General features: G+C 51.3%; 1 protein-coding gene and 1 long non-coding RNA gene across 5 annotated transcripts in view; both read right to left on the bottom strand.

Moving 5' to 3' along the window:
* The window catches only part of Ccdc88c (coiled-coil and HOOK domain protein 88C), a 119,559-nt gene that overhangs the window by 64,098 nt on the left and 29,625 nt on the right, over positions 1-25,836 (bottom strand). For all 4 annotated transcript variants that reach the window (NM_001432084.1, XM_087553894.1, XM_087553895.1 and 1 more), the window contains 1 exon segment: positions 9,549-9,618. In NM_001432084.1, coding sequence (NP_001419013.1) covers positions 9,549-9,618 — 70 coding nt within the window.
* LOC148005431 (uncharacterized) lies at positions 20,711-22,100 on the bottom strand. The gene is made up of 2 exons (XR_015623311.1): positions 21,970-22,100; positions 20,711-20,888 (listed from the first exon to the last, which is right to left on the bottom strand). It is a non-coding gene; the product is annotated as an uncharacterized LOC148005431 (long non-coding RNA).

Raw genomic sequence — 25,836 nt, forward strand, 5'->3', positions numbered from 1 at the left:
CCCTGTTTCTTGTGAAAATCAGACGCCAATTTCTTCCAAGATTTCATGAGTAAAGAAAGAAGCTTTCGGGCTGGAGAGATGGCTCAGCGGTTAAGAGCACCGACTGTTCTTCCCGAGGTCCTGAGCTCAAATCCCAGCAACCACATGGTGGCTCACAACCATCTGTAATGAAATCTGATGCCCTCTTCTGGTGTGTCTGAAGACAGCTACAATGTACTCATATATAATAAATAAATAAAATATTTAAAAAAAAAAAAAAAAAAAGAAGCTTTCTTCCTAAGTCCCCCAGGCTATTGCTTTGACTAGTTTCAGGGACACCACAGGACTCTCTTGGGACCCTGCAGCAGGCATGCTGGGCTAGGTAACTCAGTCAGACCAGAGGACAGCCGACTCCCTGCCAAGCACCTACTGGACACTACAAGTATAAAGGTGCACAAGTGCTCTAAATGCAGATAGATGCGGACACAAATGAGCACACCAGATACTTAGACGAGCTGACGGGCTGCAGAGATGGCTCAGTGGTTATAAGCACTGGCTGATCTCCCATAGGACCCAGGTTTGGTTCCCAGCTAACTACTGTAATTCCAGGGATCTGACACTCTTCCGGCCTACATGTGCACTGCACACGTGTGTGTGGTACACAGACATACACCTTATACATATACATACACACACGTATACACACACACTGGTGACCTAGAAAAGGGACCTAGTCTGCAGTGTCTAGCAAGGCTTCCAGGCACTGGAAACAGTACGTGCAGAGGAATAGGGGTAAGAAAGCATGATGTTTCTCAAACTGTAAACACTTTGTGGTTGCGCTTGCTGGAGCTGGTTTCCAGAGAGATGGGGACGAAACGATGTCATTTTCTAGGTCAGATGACTCACAAGCAACCCCAGGGAGTGAAGTCAAAACACCCCCTTTATCTCGTGGAACCCCGGGGCAGTCTGAGTCAGCAGTGGAGTCTAAGAAAACCCTACCAGCCTACAGCCTGCATGCAGCCTGACAGAGTTCTCTGCAGTCAGCACGGGAAGCAGCAGATAAGCTGGTCAACCAACACCCAAAACTGCAAGATTTTCACACAGCACCTAACCCCAGTGCAGGAAAATGTGTCTGAGAGGAGATGGAAAATAGTGGGCAGTTAGAGTGTGGAGCTGGGCTAGGTCAGAGGAGAAAGACTCTGGACTGCTCCTGAAGCCCACGCAGACAGCATGGTATAACACCTCAGAGTCCTGAGCATGAGTCTACAGACAGGTACCGATGGACTCCAGTACGCCATACAGAACTGGTCTTGGGCAATGCTCGTATTCCTTGGGTGTCTTCCAGCCTTCCTCCATGGTTCCCTCGAGCTGCATCCATTGGCGTGCTTAGAGCTGACCTCTCGTGCTGAGATTCAGAACCTGAATGAACCCCAACACCTGGAATGGATGGCTGAGGAGCAGGGAAGGCAAGCAAGCGTCCTTTCCTCAGGGAAGGAGCCCTTCCTGCCCTAGCTGTCCACTTAGCCTAGAGGAAGGCAGGAAGGAAGCAGTGAGGATGTGGAGACAGGGCCAACAGCAGGGCAGCTCAACCCTGTCTTTCTAACTCAGCAGGCTGAGGACCTGTAAATCCCAAGCTTGCAGGAGTGGGTGGAGGGGTGAGGGGTGGTGTGTCAGCTTTACACTCACACAGTACACACTTAGGAACTGGCCTGAGGGGCTGGAGAGATGGCTCAGTGGTTAAGAGCACTGACTGTTCTTCCAGAGGTCCTGAGTTCAAATCCCACCAACCACAGGGTGGCTCACAACCATCTGTAATGGGGTCTGATGCCCTCTTCTGGTGTGTCTGAAGACAGTGACAGTGTACTCATCATATATATAAAATGAATAAATAAAATCTAAAAAAAAAAAAAAAAGAAGAAGAACTGGCTTGAGCCTGCAGAGATATGCTGCCTCCATACCGATGGGCACTACCACTGTTCTTCAGAATCAAGTGCTACGGCTACCATTTGTGTTTAACCCCCAAACAGTCCTGAAAGAACAGCACCATCTCCATCTTATGGAGGAGGAGGAGGAAGAGGAGGAGGAAGAAGAAGAGGAGGAGGAGGAGGAGGAGGAGGAAGAGGAGGAAGAGAAGGCGGCGGCGGCTGAGTCAGAGAGCAAAGATCTGCTCCTGAGCCCACAGCTCCTTCCACCTTCTCCGTCTCTGGCGCCCCAGCATGTGCTCCTCCATGGTTGCTAACTGTTGTAGGAGATTGCTAAGATAGCAGCAATTTTCCTTTCCACAGATTGATGTCTTTCTCAGTAATTCTACCTTCCGCTCTCCTCTGCATTTGCATGTTAGGGTGGCCCACTAACACGGCTTTCCCTGGCTTTATATTGAAAAACTGGCCATTTCATAAGCATGATTACAGGGCTGTCCCCTTTGTGAAAAAGGCAGTTTGAACATGGTATCAATAGTCCTCCATGTACATCCAGAGGCTCACCCAAGAGGCCTAGCTCTGGGGCCTTCCTGGAAGCTCTGTCTAACCCAAAGGCAGCGACCTCTTATTATCTATACTATCTAGATAGAATAGCCTTCCTTGGCACTACCACAGAATCATGCACAAAACTGTTCGTGCGTGGGAGCACGGGACACCCTCCGCCACCCGTGCCCCACTCGAGAGGTAGGAAGCAGTTTTACATTCTGGGCTGGGGTATCTGTCAGCTCCTTCACCCTAAGGATGTGATCACACACGACACCCACCAGGCACAGAAATGACCACTCAATCTCCTATTTTATTTAGTCCATCATCAAACATTATCAACTATACACTTCGGTAGGCACACTACCACACATCTGTATGAAATGGTACAGGATTACCCCAAGTGCACCTGTCCGGCTTCCATATCAAGTCTGTCCTATGCCTCTGAGTGACCTGGCACCACCACAAAGGACAGAAGACAGCTGTCCCCAATCTGAAACTACAAGCCCTCAGGACACCCTTACCACCCTAGCCTGTCTCTACCAGCGCAGGCTGCAAACTTGACAGGAAATTCACCAAGCAAGTAAGAGAGAGGAACACAGTTTGCCCAGGAGAGATGAGGGCTAAGCGACAGGAACACATCAGAGTCAAGGGACCTCCCAGCACCAGATGGAGAACTCCAAGCCCAGACATCAGTGGGAAAGACAAAGACCTTTGACAAACAGCATCTCCTCCTTCATTCTCTTCCTCCGACTCGGCCGGCTACAGCCACAGAGAGCAGAACTGCTAGCGTCCATGGTGCCGGTGGCTGAGGCTCTCTCTGAACTCCAGGAAGTTTACTAAACAAAGCCTCGTTTCCAAGCAGGCCCTGCTGGCCAGAGGGCCGGCCTTAGACTACTGCACTGGCCCAGAGCATGCCGAGAACCAAGCTCCATCTGTTCCTAGGAGGCATGGCATAGATTTCGCCAAGCCGGCACTGCAGCCTGGCAAAAGGGACACATTTCTGAACTAGCAAGCAGCAGGGAAGCCAGGAGCAAGCTATCAACATGTCCCTCAGAACATCAAGGTGCTTTTCTGAGGTGCTGTTCTCAAGGATCAAACAGGAGATACCAGAATGATCAAAATTCTGGTAAGAGTGGGGATTTCACACACGGACGGCATTAGCTATTTTTCTCAGTGCTGTGACGAAGTACCCGGTGAGATCAACTTGATAAAAGGTGCATGCAGGCTCGTGGTTTGAAGGAATACACCCTGTCATGGTAGGAAAGGTGTGGTAACAGAGTGAGTGAGGCAGCTGCTCTCGCTGCATCTGCAGTCAGGAAGCCGAAGGAGAGAAACGGTAGCACTTGCTGGCTTCTTCCTTTTCCTCGTTTTGTTCTGTCCTAGACTCGATCTGAAAATGTCCTCGGAAACACACCTGGGTCCCAATCGAATCAAGTCAACCAATATTAAACATCAGCCTTACATTTTCTCTCTCCTCATTCAAAGAGTTAAAGGTTTTTCCAATTCAGAGTCAGCGAGATGCTTGTTGGTAACAGTGACTGTCAACAAACCTAATGACTTCAGGTTGATCTCCCCACGTAATGGGAAAGAGAACCGGCTCCTAAGAGCCATTATTGGATCTTACGTATACTGTGATACACACGTACACATGTGTACACACACACACACACACACACACACACACAGAGTAAATGTAGTAAATAAAAAACAGGATTAGAACAACACTGGCCTGGATAAATGAGATAAAGACATAGCAGGCTGGAGAAAGGGCACAAGAACAGCTCAGCAGCCTCATGGAGACTCTCAGCAGCCTCCCCACCCTATCCACCCCATCCATCCCACTGTTGGACCACAGAATGTAGCCAGGGAGGAAAGGCCCTTTCAGTTCTGAGGAGAGCAACCTAGGTATCGACAATCGATGGCGACAGGCAGAGCCTGGGTGGGCCCCTGCAGGGTTGCAGGAGGTAGCCTGTAGGAGCACATCCACCTTGGCACCCCAGTTAGCTGTGCAGGGGTCTTTGGTCTGGGCTGTGTAAGGGAGGCTTCCACGGATCCAGAACCTCAGAGCTGCTCCCTTAGGGGGTTAGGAGGCATGGCTGCCTTGGAGCACTCCTCCCAGTAAGGCTGGATCCTACACATCTCCAACCACAAGCTCTTCCCATCTCTGACACCCCTCTTCACCTCTACAGTCTGGATGGAGAATGTCCCCAAAGGCCCACGTGTTGAAGGGCTGGTCCCAGGCTGGAGAGATGGCTCAGTGGTTAAGATCACTGGCTGCTCTTCCAGAGGTCCTGAGTTCAATTCCCAGCAACCACATGGTGGCTCACAACCATCTGTAATGGGATCTGATGCCCTCTTCTGGTGTCTGAAGACAGCTACAGTGTACTCATAGACATAAAATAAATAAATCTTTAAAAAGGAGGAATAGGAGGGAGAGGAAGAAGAAGATGAGGAGAGGGAGAGGAGGAGGGGGAGGAGGAAGGGGAGGAGAAGGAAGGCTGGCCCCAAAATAGAATAATTAACAGGAGGGACCTAATGGAAGGTCTAAATTTTGTTCACTGAGGCATACCATGACCCCGGTCATTTATTCCTCTACTCTGTGGCCCTAATGTGGGCAGTTTTTCCAGCATATGCTTCGAGATCCCAAAGCAACTGAGTTATGGGTGGCAGCATCCCGTCCCAACCGCATGGTCTAAATGAGACCATTCCCCTGTACGAGGTGATCACCTTGAGTACTAGTTCTACCACAGAAAGCAAGCACGAGTTGCCCTCCCTGCTAAGAGCTCATCAAATCCCTACCTAAATCCCACCACTCTCCACTTGCTAGATAAGAGTAATGATCCCCTCTGCACAGAGAAGAGCTGGGATGCCCACCATTATGGATTCTCCTCTATCACTGGAGACTTCTCTGTGGCTCCAGGCTCACTGGATCCATACAGTGACCATGTGAACAGCAAATGCCGGGAAACAGGTTTGGGTTGAGCTCCTTCTGCAAGGCTGCAGCCAGGGGGCAGCCTGCTAGGATGAAAAAAAAAAGACGCTAAAAAAAAAAAAAAAGAAAGAAAAAGAGAAAAGATGCAAAGGTATTTGGGTCTCCTTGGGAGGGGTCAGAAACCAGGCCTGTGACTCCCTCAACCAGAACAGCAGACATGCTAGGGTCCTGCATGTGGCCAAGGAGGACGGCTGTGCACTGACTACTCTGAGGCCTCCAGGCGCTGCACCCGCTCCTGGAGACCTATGTTCAAGTGCCATACAAGGAACACTCGGGACCAATGGAGCCCCACTGACAGCTGGTCCATACACAGGTTCCTGCAGAGAACACACGTGGGGTGCAGCACTGCCACAGACCCCAGCAATCTGAAGTGGAATTTGGAATGAGCAGAGCAATGGTGGTGGGCAGTCCTGCTCAGGACCTATGGTCAAATACCCAAACCCTAATATGTGTATAAATAACGTAAGGATTTAAACGTGTTTACTGACCTCCACGCCTCTATACCTCTACAGCTCCCTCCCTTCCATTTCAGCTGATGCAGATGAGGTCAGCAACTTAAGAGTCTGTAAATAACTACTGCGCTTGGACACAAGCCTTGGAAGGAAAAGCCAAGCTCTCTTCCAGAATGTTCTATGATGTACCACAGAAATTAATTTGCTAACAGTCTGGCTTCTTGTCAGAAAAACGTAGTCTTTGTGTGTGGCACAGTGACAGGCCTGGCTGCTGGGAAAAACCACAAGTGCGTCCACACCGCTCTACCTCACTTTACAGACAGAGCTGATGCGAGCCCTTGGTCTTCCTGAGGCCCCAGCAGAGCAGTCTCAGCAGTAAACCAAACAAATGGGCTTGACGGATATACAGCTGGTAGGACGGTGTGGCTCTCTCTGTGGGCCACCTCTGGCCTAAGGAAGACACAGCTGTCACCGAGCAGGGATTAAACCTCACCCGGATGACCTTTTTTATGTATACAAGTCCACGGTCAAACAGCTGTAGGAAGCATATGGAGGCATGGGAACAGGCCTCCCGCACACAGGCTGTGGCTGTGTTCACTGAACACAATACTCCATGCCACGCTCTGAAGGTATAAGGTAGACTGTTTGCTCTAAGGAGCTAGGAGAGAAGGGAAAACAGGACAGGATAAATGGGACAAGAAGGCCAGGAGGGCTACACTGAGGAGGTTCAAGAAGTGAGGACAGGCTGCCCCGTGGGTGCCTGAGAGGAGTGTGGCAAGCAAGAAAAGAGCAGTCGGTGGCGCCAGGAGGGTGTGTCCAGGGAATGTTAGTGCTGTTTTGGGATCAGACCTTGTTCCATTGTGGTACATGTGCCAACAGCACAGACCTAATGTCAAACATCAGAATGCTATGATTAGCAGTGTGGTGTGAGCATCTGCCAAAAAGGGCCCAGGTGTGTCCCTCATTAGACGCAGGAGACAGAATGGAGTGTAAAAAGGAACTCTCTCTGCTCTGGGCCGGCAACTCGGGGCAGCCACAGTTCCTTTCAAATGCTAACTCTGTTCTTTGTTTAAAAGGAACCACAGAATGCTTCACCCATCTATTTTTAAAATTTAAAACTGAAAATTCGATTCCATAAATACGTCTCTCTGCCTCTGGGATCCGTGTTTGCATTTTCTTGTTGGCGGATGTCTCCCGCCATCCTCCCTGACTCTCAGAACCCCTCAAGAGCCCCTGTCAAGCCTGCCCATCCGTGCATCATGGGGAGCCCACCGACACCCTCAAAGGCAGCCTGCTGAGGCCACTGTGTAGCATGTCAGTCAGCCCTGCCTAGACAGCCGAGCTGTGGGTGTCGTTCCTTGCTTTAACATCTGATACTCACTCACACTCAAAATGGAAGGGGTCCGACAGTATGCCCATAAAGGTGGGTTAGGCTAACAAGATGACTCAGGTAAGACGCATGTCACCAAGCGCGGTGACCCAAGCCTGATCCCTGGAATCTGGACGGTGGAAGGAGAAAATCAACTCCCAAAAGTTGTCCTCTGGTATCCACATGCATGTTATTGGCACGCGTGCCTGCGACTCTACCAACACACAAGCAAATCAGTAAATAGGTGTAAGAAGAATCTACTGCCGGAGGGTATTTTGGTTGGGTGCCATATAGGACTGTTTCCCCTGACGTGGACAATCTGTCTCTGGTAGGACTGAGGGGCCTGGAGGGACAGGAGAGAGGGGAAAAAAGGGCATCCAGATTTGGGGGGCAACAAAAAGATGGGGGGAGTGGCTAAGCAGGGCAGGGAGAACGTGTCGATCCGTTTGCCACTGACATTTTTCTCAGCACCATAATCTAACCAACTCTGTGAAAAGCTTGAATGCTGACAACCGCTGGGACAGGGTGTGTGACACAGGCAGACTCAGGCCCCAGAGAGCAGGCAGCCAATCAGCTGCTCTGCTTATCAGCCTAGTGACAAGGGTGTGTGCATAACTAAATTCCACACCTATAAACGGGAATGACCCTGGCACACCCAGAAGCACACCGTCATTTCCACACTTTAAAATGTGTTCAAAGGCTGGCACAGGAGCAAGCATTCTGTTCTCCAGTCCCTCCTCCGCCCTCAAAGCAGACAGAACGGCAGCCCTTGCTGGCACCAGCTACCTTACAAGCCATCACCTGTCTCCTGGCTAACACCAGCCCCGAATGAACCTGAAAGACAACACAGTTCTCAGAGAGGGAACCCACTTCCCCAGGGTCACCATACAAGTCTCTAAGGTCCCAACCTTCCCTAAGGTTCAGAGGTGGCTAGATGAAGCCAGAGCTGGAGTTTGGGGGACCAAAGGCTCCTTCGTGTTGCTGATGCAATGAGATGGAATGGGGAGGGTCCTCAAAGGCAGGGACCACCAAGCAACCTGATGGACACAGAAGGGCTACCACGTTATGCTGGTGACAGATGCTCACAAGACAGTGACAAGGATGCCCACAAAGAAAGGTGGACACGTTAGCACTAGAGCCCAGAAAGACTGTCCTGCCTACTTCTACTGCACCAGGAAGCTACTGCTGACACTCCCAAGGTCACGCCGTGGAGCGAAAGGCCCTTTTAAAAGTCACACCCTAGGCTGCTCACTGGGTGTACTTTCCCCTCCAGTTCTAAGACTACTTAGGTACAGTCCCAATCAGGAAACCCCAGGCTGTCAAGGCCAAGGAGCAGCTCACAGAGTTAGGCTCCTTCTATGAAAACTGCTAAGTCCACTGACTGCTCTTCCAGAGGTCCTGAGTTCAATTCCCAGCAACCACTGGGTGGCTCACAACCATCTGTAATGGGATCCGATGCCCTCTTCTGGTGTGTCTGAAGACAGCTACAGTGTACTTATATATAATAAATGAATAAATCTTTAAAAAAAAACAAACAAACTGCTAAGTCTCAGGACCCTCGGTCCCAGCCCACCCTACAGGTGGGGTTCCCTTGTTTGTCTTAGCACCTCACCCACTCGGAGGTTCCAACAGAAGCATGAACTACGTGGAGCCGAGACAAGGAGCTCCCCCTAGAAGTGGAGTGCTTACTGTGTGCGCAGTGTAAGGGTGTGTAAGGGTGTGTAAGGGTGGCCCACACACCGCCTGGGTCACCTGGGAATTACCCGACACCCAGAAAGTGGCAGGAGGATCTGCCACTTTACAGACTTATGTAGTGTCTAACAACTCTTGCCGGCCAGGTGCTCTAAGTCCCGTGAGGGACGTGAGACCTCATAAGGGACCACTCACAGAACACACATAACCATTACAGGATCCCCGAGGAGAGACGCTGGCTCCTCAAAACGTGCTTACTTCCCAGTCTAGGCACACGCATCACAATGGAGTCTCATACCATGTTTACTGAAGAAGTAGTGTCTGCAGAGCCCGAAGTCAGACCCGCCCTCTCTGAAGGGACAAAGCACAGGCCCTCTCTGTCTCCACACGCACATTTGAGGACAGAGAGGGCAATGCATGCTTGGCTTATAGCCTCAGGACGACAAACCATTCTCGAAATCCAAAGCCACCACGTGTTTCCCTGCGCCAGCCCTGGCCCTGGCCCCCAAGCCGGTAGCCAGAGCTGTGGCTAACAGCTGTCCAAACTGATGGCACTGCCCAGGCGCTACAGCAGGCGGGGGTGGGGCCCTCGCACTCACCAGACAGTGGGTCTTTGCCAATCATCAAAACATTGGGCAAGTTCATTACGATCAGCTGCTGGAGAACTTCCTACAGAGACAAAGAGAAAGACACTGTTAAGAACAGGAGACAAGAGTAAAGAACCACCGGGTAAACAACAGCTAATAAAGTCACCGTCACTGGAGAAGCGTGCAGCCACTACATGGCAACGTTCTGAGTGATAGAATGAGCCATTCAACACGGAGTGTAATCATACTGCCCCGCTCGTCCGTCAGATAAGAATGATGGCTGCACACGTAGAAGCGTGTAGAGGAGATAAATGGCACGGCAGGATTAAACTTGTTTAAAAGCTACTCTGAACCGCTTTTTTGTTCATTTTGCTGGTGTGGTTAAAACAAAACAGGGAATAAAGAATGGAGATACCATGGAGCATTAGCACGCTGAGGACTGAGGATCTGAGCTTAAGATGAGGCTTTTGGGCATGTTTTGAAAGAGGAGATTTTATGTATTTTTTTTTTTTCACAAAGAGTGACTTGCTAGGAGAAGAAAATGTCTGGCTCAGTCAGGTGGCCTGGGGGAACAGCTGCCTCCTGACCCTCATAGGAGTCTTCAGTCACAGCCTAGTTAGTATCTGTGGAACTTTCAGTTCTGTTCTGGCCCCTTGGCTGGGCAGGGCTTGTCTTCCTCCCACCTTAAAACTGCTTTTCACAATCAGCTGGGGAGGTGTCTCGGCGGGTAAAGTGCCTATTGTACAAGCATGTGAGCCTGGGTCTGGGTCCCCAACACCCATGTGAAGAGGTGAGGTGTGGCAGCGAGGACGGCACCGTGTGTGTGTGTGTGTGTGTGTGTGTGTGTGTGTGTGTGTGTGTGTGTGTGTGTGTGGTCTGGGTCCCCAACACCCATGTGAAGAGGTGAGGTGTGGCAGAGAGGACGACACCGTGTGTGTGTGTATGTGTGTGTGTGTGTATGTGTGTGTGTGTGTGTGTGTGTGTGTGTGTGTGTGTCAGTGGCCACAGGGGCAGGGGCAACAACAAGTGATCTCCAGAGATCACTGACCAGTCAGCAACGGACTCTGACTTAAAAAAAATGGTGGAGAGTAGTCAAAGACACCCAGCATCACCTCTGGCTCCATGTGCATGGACGGATGGACAAATGGATGGGCGAATGGACAAATGGACACACTCATTCACGCAGAAACACACACACAGAAAATCCCAGTTTTCCCATGGAAGACAAGGGAAGGAGTGGGCGGCACAGTGGTGAAGCCTCGTCGTGCCTCCTCTGAAAGGGTTTCCTCTGAGATGCGGCTGGAGTGGGATTTCTCTGCTGCACCGTGGGGAGGAGACTTTGGCTGTGCCCAGCAGGTTTCCCACTGGCATCTGAGAGATAAGACTACCCAGTGGGCTAGTCTCACGGCTGAGCCCCTCAAAACCATCTCCGATCCATGAGGTGAGACACCTGACAGTGGGGACTGTCTAGTACCTGGGCTCACATGTCACCTTGCCAACCACGCTGTCATCTCAAACGAGACTCTCAGGTGGCAACACACAAAGGTCTCCCACACATGTGCAAACAGGGCATCTGGAAATTCTCAAGCCAGCATGCCCATCCTGTTAGGTAGCACCCTGCCTGGTTGGGTCCCAGCATGAGGCTACCCTGGGAGAACAAGACCATCCTAGACACCATCTGCATCCCCTCCGAGTGCTGGTGGCTTTCCTGCCACCTCTGACCTCTCAAGCACTCTCCTCCAACCGAGGTAGGTATAGGAAGCGATGCTCTCTTCACCGTTCTCAGGGTAACCTGTAAAGTCTCTGAGGAGCTTCACACTTAAAATATCACTGCAAAGTGCTGCCAGGAAAACGGTCTTTCAAAACTGGGGCGTCGCCTCGGCTAATCACTACTTCCTAATTTCCGTAAAGAAAAGCGTTATTTATGCAATGAAAACGCTTGCTTTACGGCATGGTAGGGCACGTCCATGTCAGCGCTCACAAGGGTGAGGTATGGGGACTGCCATGCGTTTCAGATCAGCCTGGGCTACACCAGCAAGACGCTGTCTCAAAGAACCAATAATGAAAAAACAGTATCTTATAAACAGGCTTTTAAAAAAAGCGGTTCCTCTTAAAACACCAGGTGTCTCCTAAAAACCAAGTCCATGGGGAGCATGCTCAAGGGCCATTAACCAGATCCCCTAAAGGACCTCCATCTCTTTCCTGCAAGAGCAGGCTCAAACTTCAGAACTGCCGGCAACATGTAACTAAAAAGGTAAATAAAAGTGAAAGTCTTTCCATAAATACATTTAACCCAGGGTCTAAATATAATCATTAAAAAAAAAACCCTCAAGACAAAAAATTATCATCAAGTTATCGTGCATTCTTTTCCAAGCATCTTTGAAATCTAGAGTGTACTCAGATCACTCCGCAATTGATACGCAATTTGGAAAAAACCTGAATTGTACACCCACGTAAAAATTACGACCAAACAAGTCAATTTCAGTTCCCTCGTTGTTCCAAATGCACTTAAAGCGAATACCTGCTCCTTTGAGTCAAATGAACTACAATAGTAACTTATATCCCCTGGTGTAGCAGCCATGTCTCTGACAGCCATGGATGGCTGCAAGATACACACAGAGGTGACAAGGCGCTTGGTGGCCCCTGGGTTCCCCTGCACCTCTGACCTCCCCCAACAAAAGTCCAGCAAATGTGCCGAGGCTTGCACGGCAATAGAGCCTCCCTCCAGGCCAGGCACTCAGCCTAGTGGGGACGTGAGCAGGGTGCTGACGAGAGGCTCCCTGCCTGGCACTCAGAACAGAAAGGCACTGTCAAGTGGCTGCCACAGTCTGCTTCGGACACCTGGTCCCACCCAGGCTGGCTGATACTGGAGGGCAGCCCAGTGCTGTGTTCTCCACAGTCCCCCCCAGACCAAACCACCCCAAAATACCACAGCTGCAGCCTGATATGGGGATGAGGGACAAGCCTAGACACTGCCTTAGGCTTGACAAATTGTCCTTCCAGAGAGAACCCCTTCGCTACCCAGTGTGGTGGGTGAGATTTTCCACCCTCCCCTGGCCACCCCGCCACACTTGAGATCTGTTGTTACTGCCTCACGTAATATGCTGTGGAAACCCCAAAATTCCCTTTTCATAAATGAAAGTGGACTAAATCCAATTCTGGTATGACCTACTGGCCGTCAACTGCTTCACACAATCCCCCAAATCTGGGTCAGTGGTGGATATGGCTTGCATCCTGCAGAGGCAGCCTGAGCCACTGGAAGGAACCAGACGGAAAGTGCTTCATATTGTAAAAATAAAAAGGTATTCTTTCTGCCATCCCAAATCTGGGCCTCAAATCCAAAACATAGGCTCTCATCAAATGCTTAAGACCAAGGGAAACAACAAAAACAATCTCAAGGGGCACCTGTCATCCCGGCTTTGACGGCTTCAGGACAGCATCTGTGTCTGCACTATGTACGACACCCTCCCTGGATTCTGACCCTGGCTAGCAGCAGGAACAAGAAAGTCTGTGGTTTTCAGCAGTTACTATACTACATACCAGGCACGGATCTTAGGTCCAGCATCCCAATACTTAGGAAGCTGAGGCAAGAAGACTGTCCTTAGTCTAAGGCCAACCTAGGCTACACAAGTAAGATCTTGCCTCAAAGAGTTTCAAGGTCAGAACCACAGAGCAAGCTGAATGGACATCGAATGAACGGACACTGTTAGATTTATGTTTAATGGGTGGGGGAGGGGAGACCTTAAGAGAGACCGAAATACAGAATGTCCACAGAGACCAGGACAGGTTTTCCTGAACTTCCAGGCACTCTTCTCAACAGGAGGTAGGTACATGAACCATTGCTCTCTTCACAGTTCTCAGGGTAACCTGTAAATCTACAGAGCGAGCCCCAGGCCAACCGAGACTACATAGTGAGGCCCTGTCACCAAAATCAGCCAAACAAATTTCATAAAAAAATGGCAAGAACAGCCCTCTGTCACCCTGAGTGAAACTTGAATTTTTCAGTGTGTATGGGTGTTGTGCCTGCATGTTGTATGAGTGTGTGTGTGTGTGTGTGTGTGTGTGTCCCATGCACCCCGGTACCTGTGGTGTCCAAAAGAGGGTGTCAGGTCCCCTAGAGCTGAAGTTAGAGATGGCTATGAGGCACTATGAAGGAGTATTCACAAAGAACATGGGGTCTCCTCCGTGCTCTTAATGGCTGAGCCATTTCTCCAGCACACTGAAGCTCAACAGCATAGGTTGGCGATTTGTCTGGAAAGAAAACTAAGAGCTACTGAAGTGAAGGGCGTGGGTTCAGGACTCACTCTCCCTAACAGTCAGCATAACAGCTGTTAATTCTGAATTGAGTGAGAAGGAAGCTCCCCCAAAATGAAACACTCTGCACAGGCAGCGGGAGGAAAGTGATGCTCTCGGTTGCCAAGGAGATGGGGATGGCCCATGCGGCAAACACAGGAGCTTTCCGCAGAGGCAAAACAAAACCACAAAGAATGTTCCCGTTGACCTGCCCACGCTCTCAGTCAGCGTCAAGACTAGAAGGCAGGGACATGAGTGACACCAGCTTTGTGTGAACTTCTTGAACGCCCTTCAGGTCCCCTCTGGGTTCAGATACACAGAGCACACACTGCAGACCTTGCTGGGGCTGAGAACAGCAGGCAGGCAGGCAGCCATAGCACAAGTGCTGTCAAGGGTTTCCCAGTGGCAGGGGGCTCATAGCCCAGACTGGAAGGATGCCTGGGAGTGTGACAGGTAAAGGACTAGGCTGAGAAAAGTCTAGCTGTCCCAGGTTACATGAGCATGTACCAGGATGCACAATCTGCCCTTTCCATGGAGATGCCTTTCCGCACAACCCTGCATCACCTGGCAGAGCCCTCAGCCCCAAACCTCAGCCGAGACAGGATGCCCACGGCCACATGCCTGCTTCCCTCTGTCTCTCCGTCTCAATTTCTAATTCTTCATCCACCATGACACTTACACACGGTACATTTTACTTGTCAATCAGCTCCTCACTCAGGCATCAAAAGACCCCTAACAGTGACAATTGGGAAGATTTAGTCAGACAATATTCCTGAAGGCCTGCATGCAGGCGTCTTACAGAGCCTCCTTTCTGCAGGTGTCTTCTCTCTCCCATACTGATGAGGAAGCAGACCCTGAAAGCCCGACTGCTTTCCTCTACCGAGCTATTCTGTGCCTTCAAACGAGGCACGATCTCTCACCATTTCCTGAAGGTTCACAGCTTGTAGCTGTTAGCCAAAGAGCGATTTCAAAGCGGAAGGGGAAAAAGAAATAGCTTATAAAGTTGTATAGTTTTCCATACAACTTTGAGAATGTCTAAATGAGGTTCTGAATGTAAGTGTAAAGAGATGCATTGCGAAGGGAACCTGGGATACTGGCTTGAACAGGCTGGGCCTTTATAAACTGTAGAGTCCCAAATGTGATCACCTTCAGAGCAAAACAAGGATGACTCCTCCATTCCCAAACTACAGTGGTGGTGGCCCTCAGGAACGGTCTCACTGGTCTACATTAGGGCCCCATTGTGAAACTTCTCTAGAACTGCAGGGCGCCGCTCTGCCCAGTGTGGCGTGAACAGAGCCCCATGGAGACCCTGAGTTGGGAGAAGCATAACACCGGTCATCTGAGCCCTGGTGGCCTGACATTTGCGCCACTGGTTTGCATTTTACACAAGCCATACCTCAAAATCTCTCACCTGGATTTGGCCGAGAGGGTTCCCAGAGTGCATTTCAACAACACCGGGCAAAACAAAAGCTGCCTTCCGGCATGGCTCCCACGCCCTATCACTTCACAGTTCTTACTAAAGTACCCGGACACAGAGAGGTTCCTGTCCCATGTTCCTCCCATCATTCCTATGCAGTAGCAAGAACAGGAGTCGGCAGCACACAGTCTGTGGGACCTGCTGCTCAGTCAGAGACTTCACAAGAGGAACCGGCGTGAGGGGGGCAGGACTGAGCGAGCTTGTCCGGCACTGCACAATGTCCCTATGGCCCAAAGCAGAGCACCTCCTGCGGCGGACACCTGCTCATGCCTTCACTCGGACGTGATACTTCTAGACTGCCACTCCAGCCCAGGCCAGCACGCCTCCCACATGGCCACTCCTGAGAGGGCAATAGGGATTTGACCCCAAACTCGTGAGCCACAGAGAGCCTTTGCAGACGATTACCGCCACGACCACGATTTTCCAATTTAACCCCAGTGACGAAACGTAAAACAGTTGACTTATCCACGACACCTGCTCAAGGCATGACCCGGGGGACTAGGAGCTTGTATTTCCATCTGCACAGGGGCCTCCAGCCCTAACACAGCCCCTGCTGACTGGGGCAGGAGCCCTGGTCCAATCAGCGGGTAATGAAGTGCTTTAGTGTGAAGAGGCTGCCACGGAGAGCTGCTGATAGACTCAATCCATCTGTTCCGCCTCGTTTCAATTAATCCAGGGTCCCCAGGGCCTGAAACCAGCCCATCTGAACAAGCATGGCAGCACGGGGTTCCCTAATGAAGCCAAGCTGTGTTCTAAGAGAAGGTAATTTTAAGGCCCGTCTGAGGGCAGAACCAAGCACCAGCCTGTTCCCCCTGGATGGTGGGACGGACAGACAGACAGGCAGGCAGGCAGGCAGGCAAATACCTCTGAGCTGACCAAAGAGAACTGTCGGGGAGGGGCCTCGAGAAAAGCCAGCACCATGGGGAAAAGGCAAACCAAGCACCCGTTTTAGTCATGTAGTAGAACAGGACTCCCGCTTCTAAGGGGGTGCACTTCCTTCGTAATGAAAGCAGGGGATGGGGGGGTGGATTGGGGGCAGACAATGGGGACGTGACACCATCCCACACTGGAATCCCAGTGCTGCCTGCTTGGACAAGCCAGCAGCTGCACACCCATCAGGAGGAGCTCAAGGAACTCACGAGGGGAGGACCCAGAGGACACTTCAAGTGATCCCAAGAAATGCCTGCCCCTCCCCCTTAAGGCTGTGTGATGCTCCTGGCAGCTGTCTGTCTAATGCCCAGGAAGCAGGGCAGGGTCAGAGTGCTTAGGGAACCCCCGCATGAGGTGAACACATGCCTGGTCACGGGGAGCCAGAGGGGGAGGTTTGGGGACCAACTTCTCTAACGGTGTCATCGACAACCACAAGTGTAGGCGTGGCAGGCCTCACCATGCACAGAGTCCAACCAACATCAGGAAATATGAGGGATTTACTATCTTTATAAGTCTTATTTTGGGCTGGAGAGATGGCACAGTGGTTAAGAGCACTGACTGCTCTTCCAGAGGTCCTGAGTTCAATTCCCAGGAACCACATGGTGGCTCACAACCATCTGTAATGAGATCTGATGCCATCTTCTGGTGTGTCTGAAGACAGTATACTCACATACATAAAATAATAAATAAATAAATCTTTAAAAAAATAAGTCTTATTTTAATCATATGTATGTGTGTGCCCATGTATAGCCAGGTGTGTGGGAGCTGGGCCTGTTGAATCCCCTGGAGCTGGAGTCACATGTAGTTGTTTTAGACACTCAATGTGGGTGGTTGAGGCCTGGACTTGGCCCATTCTGCAAGAGCACTGCCCGTTCTTAACCGCTGAGCTGCTCCCCAACTCCAAGAATCCATACTTCAAATCAGAGCAGTCTGGTGGATTTTCCTATAGAGCCAGGAAACAAGCCCAGAGTAGAATAAAATTTGGGTCTAGAACCAGTTCTCACTGGACCCTGCCCTCGGGGCTCTCTGTGTCACACCACAGAGCCTTCACTCAAGACTGTGCAACGAGGGCCCACTTCGCACCACGACAAGGGTCCTGGGAAAGGAAGGAAGGACTTGTGCAGCTGAGATGAGAGAGCTGAGTCTTACACTTCAGGGCTGTCCCATCCTCTACCAACCAACATTCCCATCGTTAGCTTACAGGACACTGATGGAGAATGGCAGATAGGAGTAAGACAGCCCAATCTTATAAGCAGAAGGGATCAGACTGTTGTCGACCAGGTGGCAGAACTCTGGGCTTCCAGGAAAGGCCAAGACTTTCCCTGGTGAGAAAGCAAAGAAGAGAAGGCTCCTTGGATACCAGATTGTTATGGTGAGCCTGCTCTCCCACCCCCTCATCGGGGACAATGCAACCTGCAGGGTGGGCTAAGACAAGCACGACACATGCCATCCTGGGTGCAGCAAATTGGTGGCCCAGCACTGCAGTACTGTGTTAAGAACAAGGCACTTCTCTAGACCTCTAGTCATGTGGGAGGTTCTAGGCCAACTTCCCGGCAGACACTTTTTACCCTGAGCACTCCACTAACCACTCAGTGACCAAAGCAGAGCCTTTTCTACATCCCAGCAAGTGGCACCACCCCAGCTACTGCATCCCTCCACACCTGGTGCATTACCCATGGTTTCTTCATTCCTGGGGTCCAGAGCAAGAGCAGCAACAAGTGACCAGGAGCCCCCAGCTAAGGTGGCAAGCCCATGTCACACAGGGCCGGAGAGAGCTTAAAAGCAGACTGGAGTCGAGGTGGCATACAAGCCTAGCTAGCATTCCACATACAAGACAAGCTTAGAGCTTGCTATGTGAGCACCCTGGGGCCACCAATACTTTGGGGTTAGCAACACCCCCATCCCATCACAAGCATCTAGAAGGCAGAGAAATGCATTGTATGTGGTTTTACTTAATCTCTGTTTTCTGGGTGCCTTCTGGGAATTAACACGGTGTACCTGTTCGGAGATTTGTGGACCAAAAAACAAAAATCATAAAACCTGGGTTGGGGATTTAGCTCAGTGGTAGAGCGCTTGCCTAGCAAGCACAAGGCCCTGGGTTCGGTCACCAGCTCCGAAAAAAAGAAAAGAAAAAAAAATCATAAAACCTGCGGGGAGTAGAGAGAACAGCCTGAGCATGTGTGGGTGGACCTGCTCTCTGAGCCCACGGCCGGAAAGAGGCAGTTCCTCCAGCAAGCCTAGCACCCTAACAAAGGCAGCTGGCCGCTGGAGAGAGGATGCTGCTGGGAGGACGGATCCCGCTGCGGTTTGGATGTGGTGTGCAACCCTTAAAGGTTCATGAAAGAGAGTTTAGTCCTCAATGTGGCAATGCTAGAAGATGATGGGAACTTTAAGAGACAGGTCTAAATGAATGGGAGGCAATTAGGTCGTGCTCAAGGGACCCCTAAATCTCACTTGCTTTCTGCCTGTTATGTGATCTCTTCTGCACCCACTGCTGCCTTTGTGGCATCCCCTGCCTCTAGGCATCCGAAGTAGCGGCCTGGTCTCCGGCTTTCAGTCCCACAAACTGTGAGCTAAATAAACCTCTTCATAAATCACACCGCCTTGGATGTCTCCTTATAGTAACAGAAGGGGTTAAGTCAGAGGCTCTAAGAAGGAGGTGGTCTTGAAGTGACATAACAAGGAACCAAGAACCAACCACTTACGGAGGTAATAGAGGCTGCCTGGGTCTGTGGCAGGAGAGCTCGTAACAGAGACCAAACAGAGACCAAACTCGATGCAGAGGTGCACCCAGCCCCTGCCCTCCAAACCCAAGACTAAAGCGATAGGTTTCCCCTCCAGAACGCCAGTGTGAACCACTGTTCAGGGTGTGACTCACCGAGGAGTTCCCCATCTACAGTTTGTGAGAGCCTCTGCCAACTTCAGAACACCCACAGCTCAATCAAGTGTTCCTCCTAACCCACAGGCGACGAAGCTCCATACTCAGCAGGCAATCAGGCCCCCAGCCCATGCTGGCTGGACCCAAGGCCACTCTGGAACCCTTGGGTTTTGCTAGGTGTCATTCCCAACATACTTAGGAGCCAGGGATGGCCCCCCGCCCCTGCACTGATTTAGAAAAGTCTGCCTGTAACGAAGGTCCAAGGTCATAGACCAGAAAGTGGAGCCCTGGAGACAGAGGGAGACAGACCACAGCTACTTTTGCAGAGAGAGAGAGAGAGGTTATCGACTCCATTCTTGAAGCTTCAAAAACAGAAATCCTCTCACAGCTATCTCTATCCTTTCTCCAAATGATGAGGAGCATACACCAACGGAGACACACACACACACACACACACACACACACACACACACACACACACGCAGACACACGCACACAGAGTACACTGACACAGGGAGATACACTCACAGCACTGACGCATGGATACACACACACACACACAGACAGCATGGACACAGGGGTGGTTTTGACTCTCCAGGGCTGGTGGAGACACCAGTTGAGAATGGAGGGACCTAGTCTGGGCTTAGTGGCGGGAGGGTATACAGCAGCGGATGTGTGACAGCTGCCAGACTCAGTCTGTGCCTGGGAGAATGGATGATGAAGGCTGCAGAGAAATGTGTGTCCACCCTCTAACAGTGTCCTCACTGTTCCCTGCCCTGTGGTAGTCTCTGCAAATCGGCCACTTTCCACAGAGACAGGAGTCTGTAGCAAGAGAAGACACTACCTAAATGGCAAGAAAGCTCCATCACCAAGAACACAGCCTCTAACAGGAAACTGGGGAGGACAGCTCAGGATAGAGCTGACACCAGAGATGGGGGAGGTGAAGAAACCAGTTTCATGAGTAATATATTGGCAGGAAGTGAAATCTCAACAGATGTTATCAGCTTTAGGGCTGTTATCCCTGGGAGACACCTACCAAGAACTGGCTGATAGGAGATGGCCACAAGGGAGGTTGGTCTAGTCCTTTGAGGGGCCACAGGACCTCAACGCACACTGCCTATCTCCAGTGAAAAGGACACTTTACCTGAGGAGCCAGTAACCAGCCAGACACTGCATTATCTCATTTAGTCCTAAATTAGGCAGCTGGAACCAGAGTTAGGTCACTAGCCATCTGCTAACGCAAGACCCACTCCTTGGATCCCAGCACTCAGCAAGCAGAGGCAAGCATCTCTCTGTTGAGTCTGACATCAGCCCGGTCTACAGAGTCCTGCACTGATCAGTACCATATAGTTAGACAATGTCTCAAAAAGGGAGGGGGGACACAAAAGGGGGACCCACAGATCCCTCTGACAGCTCAGGGCCTGGGAGGATGTTGTGGTAAAGGAGGGGCTGAGAAGTACATCTGAGTCATGGGTATCGGGGCCTCAGATGAAATAAGGACCCCACAGGACAGAGGTGGATCGTGGGGTGTGAAGCAGGAGGAGATGTGGAAGGAGAACGACAGGCAAAACAAAGATCAAGCAGAGACTCCTCAGGTGAGCCAGGATTTCCAAGGCATTCTTCATCTGGCTTTTAGGCTGAGGTGGCTGGTGATGGCTCAGCAGTTAAGAGTACTGGCTGTTCTTGCGGAAGTCCTGGGTTTGGTTCCCATAGGGCAGCTCACAACCGTCGGTAGCTCCCCTTCCACGGAATCCAACATCCTCTTCTGGTCTCCCTGGGTACAAGGCATGCTCATGGTTCAGATAAGCATGCAGGTAAAAACCCCCATACACATAGAACAAACAATTTTAAATCTCAAAAAGAGGGGATTCTAAGGCCAGATCTGTACTCAAAAGCAGAATGTGCCATGGTTGACCGAATAATGTCTGAGCCAGAAATCAGGTATGGTGCCACCCCCTCCATGTAATCAAATGTGACAGGTGACTATAGGGGTATGTAGTACTGAATGCTAAGGGGACTCGGGCAAGAGCTATCCTCACCGCTCACAAGGCTGTGCCCTGGGCTCGGTGGCTCAACCAGCCTCACTTTTGCAGCCTCCTTCCTGGCTCCTGTGCTGGCAACGGTCGCCCAGCACTCAGGAGAACCAACCGCCAAGCGATCTAATCCAGGTACCGCAACTCCCCAGGAAGCATGTTCACCCTTCGCGTGACAGCGGCTCTTACTGACTGGGATTAAAAACTGTCCCTCAGCCAGGCACACTGAGCCAGCTGCTACCTGAGGACCAAGGGCCTTTCCCCTTCCTTCTGAGTATGAGGCAGACAGCCAGGGTCAAAGAGCATCTTAAAAGAGCTCAGAAAATCGCCACATGGTGCTACACCCAGCCTGCCAAGGGCCTAGTCATTAAGTACACCACCTTTGCTTCAGTGCAGCCAAACCTACTGGGAAGGAGCATGCAGTCTACCCCACCCCTGCTATAGCAGCAAGTGGACTCCCTCTTCCGGCTGTAGCCCAAAGACGACATGAGAAGACCCAGTAACTGAGAGCCCACCGCATGAGCTTCTGTGAGGCATGGGAGTGGATGGCCAGCTCAGGCCAGCTGCACTTTCTACAGGAAGTATGAGGAACGGATGAAGTATGCAAGCTACGAGGCCTGTTGCACGGCTAGTAAGTCCCAAGTGGACTGTGACCCTCCAACGTTGCGGTCATGACGACTGGGGACCCAGATCTGGAGATCCATGGAAAGGCAGACAGACAAACATGCCAGGCTTCTCTGAGGCAGTCGCAGCCCGTGGTCCCAGACCCTCCCAAGCCTAACCGTTTCTCTCAGGACTTCTGTAAGCCACCTGCCTCCCCACCTCGGTCTCCATTTTCTGAGGCTTCACTTCTAGATTCCTTAGGGCCTTCGCTCATTCAAGTGTAGCTGAGCCTCCCCCTGTTCACAGCAGGGCACCAGGGTGTGAAAGAGAATGAAACAGACAGTTTTCCTGCCCTCCAGGCACTGATCAGCCCTCCCCACTGTGAGATCATCAAGGAACAATGCCTGCTGGGTACAAAAATAAAGAAACCTGCTTGTAAAGAGAGTGTGTTGCAAGGCCGGTACCGGTCATCCTAAGCTGCCGCCTACAAGAACGGGCGAGGCGGAACACAAAATAGCAAAAGGGCGGTCCATTCCACCTACAGGGCTGCGTCCTTCCAGATGCCACCACTGGGTCAGCCGGGTTGGCTCAGTCTCCAGCTGGCCACTCACGATAGCCCCAGGCTTGTTGAGATGGGGAAGGGTGTTCTCACAAACAGTCAGACTGCTGAGGCTGGACATGCCCTGAGGTTAACATTCCAGAATTGTGGCCGCTGCCCAGTCAGTCAGAGGTTGAGGCTGCTGCTGGGCCTCCTGTTAGGACTGCCCTAGGTGACAATGTACACCTGCACAGTCGTGCCACCCCCCCATTCCTTTTCCAAGGGTGCTATCATCCTGTGTCCACTGAGACACTGGCCTCCCCCAAGAAGAGGGGCAATAAGGGGCTACAGTGTGAGATTCTGTCACACACACGCGCGCCCCAAAACCACCAAAACGAACTGAGAAACTGACAGTAAGTGTCACCTTTCCAGCCCCACAGTGCATACCAGTTTTCCTCTAGGGAGAAGACAGGAATGATGGCTGATGGCTGGCAGGATCAGGGTAGAACAGCCACCCTCGAAAAGGTTGGACCATCATTAACACCCATTCCTGTGCAAAGATGCTGGGCTTCAGTCCGTCCTGTGTGGACCACCCCTCCACCCCCACCGTGGACTGCATGCAAATGAGGGCCTGAACACACAGACCCTATGTGGCAAACTATCTGATTGACACAAGCGCCTTGTTAACTCAGACAACTAATGGGCAGATGGAGTTTAAGGTCCAGGGATGTCCAGGTCATTCGAGGGTGAGCAGACAGGGCCAAAGGAGTCACTGGGCATCCAAGTCTCTCAGCAAAATGAATGCAAAGAATCCCAGAGTCTAGAAGTCTATGGGAGATGCCACAGACTTAAGTCATTGAGCTCATGGTATCCTCATCCTGTACCAGCAATGCTAAGAACAATTGGCAGGCTGTGGGACACATCACAGAGAACTGTGCTCCACTGTGGTAACAAAGCTTTGAAAAGAAACAACTCAAGAGACTCTAGTTTATGAGAAGCCAGGTGAGCCCCGGCAGGTAGTGACCCTGGGCGCTCTTGATCTCAGTGCCCTTTGGGTGGAGGCTGGAGCTAGGGTCAGTTCCCTGCTCTGCAGAAAGAAAAGAAAGGAGAAGGCAGGCAGGCAGGCGGGCAGGCAGGCAGGCGGGCGGGCGGGCGGGCGGGCGGTCAGCTCCCCTCAGGAAGGTTTCCCAGAAGCTCCGTGGCTGTGCTACATATACTACACACAGCCAAAGGGCCTGCCTGGCCATGCAGCCACAAGGGGACTTGGAATTCAGCTGTATGGGAGAAAGGGGCAAGCGGGCCCAGAACTAGGGAGCTAGCTATCCACCACAGAAGAGGAGATAAAACTTGACCTCTGCCCGGTGGGGATTACACTCTCACAAGAGACCCACATGTGGAAACGATTACCCAGGGAGGCCATACGCTAATTGTGTGTCATAGATAGGAAACAAGTAGTTAAGGAAGAGAAAATACCACAAGCTGGCTGAGGTCACAGTAGCCAGCAGGCATCCAGGAGAAGGGAGACCTGAACTGGATGGACAGGTGGTGACTAGACAGCAGGGGGAGGTGGGGGGCAGGGGGGTGGGTAACTATGACAACACAGACTCCACCCCCCCACCCTCAGCAAACACGAGGCCACAGAAGCCAGCTCCAGCTGCGGAACTCTTGGTCCCACATGCACAGGACGGGGTTTATGACCTACTGAGCTTAATCCTGGGCTCCTGGTTCTCATCTCCAGGAAGCACACAGCCCACTTTCACTCCCTCCACGTTCCACAGTTCAATGACCACCTGCAAAGCTTCAACCGAAAACAAAGGCCAGGACCCCCCCCCCAGAACTGACAATTAACCAGACACCCCACTCCCAGATTTCAGAACTGAAATTTTCCACTTGCTTCTGTAAACCCTGCTACTGTGTCTGTACATATTCCTAGCCAAACACCTCAATTTTTGTCTCCGTTCACCTTACAACAAAGGAACAGCAGCGCTGCGTGTGCGTGTGGTGTCGGGAGCATGCTATTCTTACCTAATATTTATGTATTGCTAGAATTCATCTTCAGCGCCACATGCCACTGCACTTAATTTGTTTAGACAGCTGGGTAATATTCCATTGTGCAGCCGTATCTCCCTGTAACCACTGATAGGCATCTGGGCTGTCCCCAGGTTTTGTTATTATGAATACAGTAGGTCATTCCCTTCCGTGTCTCCTAACGGCCAGCCGTCTGTGTGCTAGCTTTTCTCTGGTATGCGCCTAGGAAGGAAGCCAGGTGGGCTGCAGGATGTGCGGAACTCCAGACAATGCCAGATAAATTTTCCAAAGCGATTGTGACAATTCACGCTCAGAGCAGAAAATGCGAATGCTGAGTCACCGGAGTCCACGGTGACCCTTCCTCGGTTTGCAATGTCCCCTTCACAGACGCAAGCAAACCCACCCTAAACCAGCATTACAGACCAATGTGTGCAGAGCTGGGTCCTGACCGGGAGCTAACCTGACTCTGAAACCCTGTGCTCTGACACCCACACCTCCCAAGTAAAAAAACCACCCAGTTATCTCTTGCCCAAGGCAGCAGCTCAGACAAGGGAAGATGACGAACTCTAGTCCAGGGGTACATCAAGGATAACACCTACACAGGGTCAAGTGTTGAAACACAGATAAGATACTTAGACCAGTCTGAGCAAGATCAGGCCGTGGCCATACAGGGTGACTTGAGAATGAGCCTTGGGTATGTCACTGCGAGGTCTAGCTGGTTTTATACGTCCCGTGTTTCTCGGTCCGTCATTAAGTCCCCTGATTCATATGCTTCCTCTCACTCAGTCCCCCATGGGTCCATAAAGAATGGATACCAGGAAGACCTTGCTTCCCCTCAGGGCGGCCTGGCACCTGCTCCTCTTGACAGCTGTCAGTGTGTTACTCTGAACAGCTGGCAGCCACGGTCTACCTCAGCAGGCCAAGGCCCCCAATTGGAGTTCTTTATGCATCCCCGCCTTCCTAGTGGTGGGTCTGCTGGAAAACATTAACTCTCTGTCCTCAGGAGGTTTGGCTAACTGTGAGAGGAGTCAAACCTGGGAACATGATGGGAAAGCATTTAAGTCAAGGCAGGAGACTGGGACTGAGTACAGACACCATTGGGCTGTAATCGCTGACAGGGTCTCAAGTGGGGCTGAGCTGGTGGGGCTGGCCACACCCACTGTGGGGAAGCTGCCGTTGCTCTGACATAGGGACCCTACAAGGACCCTTCTCCTGGGACCTTGCCTGCAGGGAGATCCTGGGAGAATCAGGATCTCCCACCATCTCATTTACTTCCTGCTACTGTTTGCCCAATAAAAACAAACTCACTTTACTATCTATACATGGCACTATGAGTAACCTTTGCAAACCTAGCGATGATGAGGCCTCAGTCATTTGAGGGAGCATTTGGTATGCCACAGCTTCTCAGTAAATCGTTAATTATATAAAGCTCGAGGAGGAGGAGGGGCAACAACACAGAGCCAGCGTGCTGTGAAGCAGCCTCTTTAGAAAGGCCATCGTGACAGCGAGGCCACAACAGA

The sequence above is a fragment of the Rattus norvegicus genome, chromosome 6 (assembly GCF_021556685.1).
Source record: "Rattus norvegicus strain SHRSP/BbbUtx chromosome 6, alternate assembly SHRSP_T2T, whole genome shotgun sequence".
Taxonomy (NCBI): domain Eukaryota; kingdom Metazoa; phylum Chordata; class Mammalia; order Rodentia; family Muridae; genus Rattus; species Rattus norvegicus.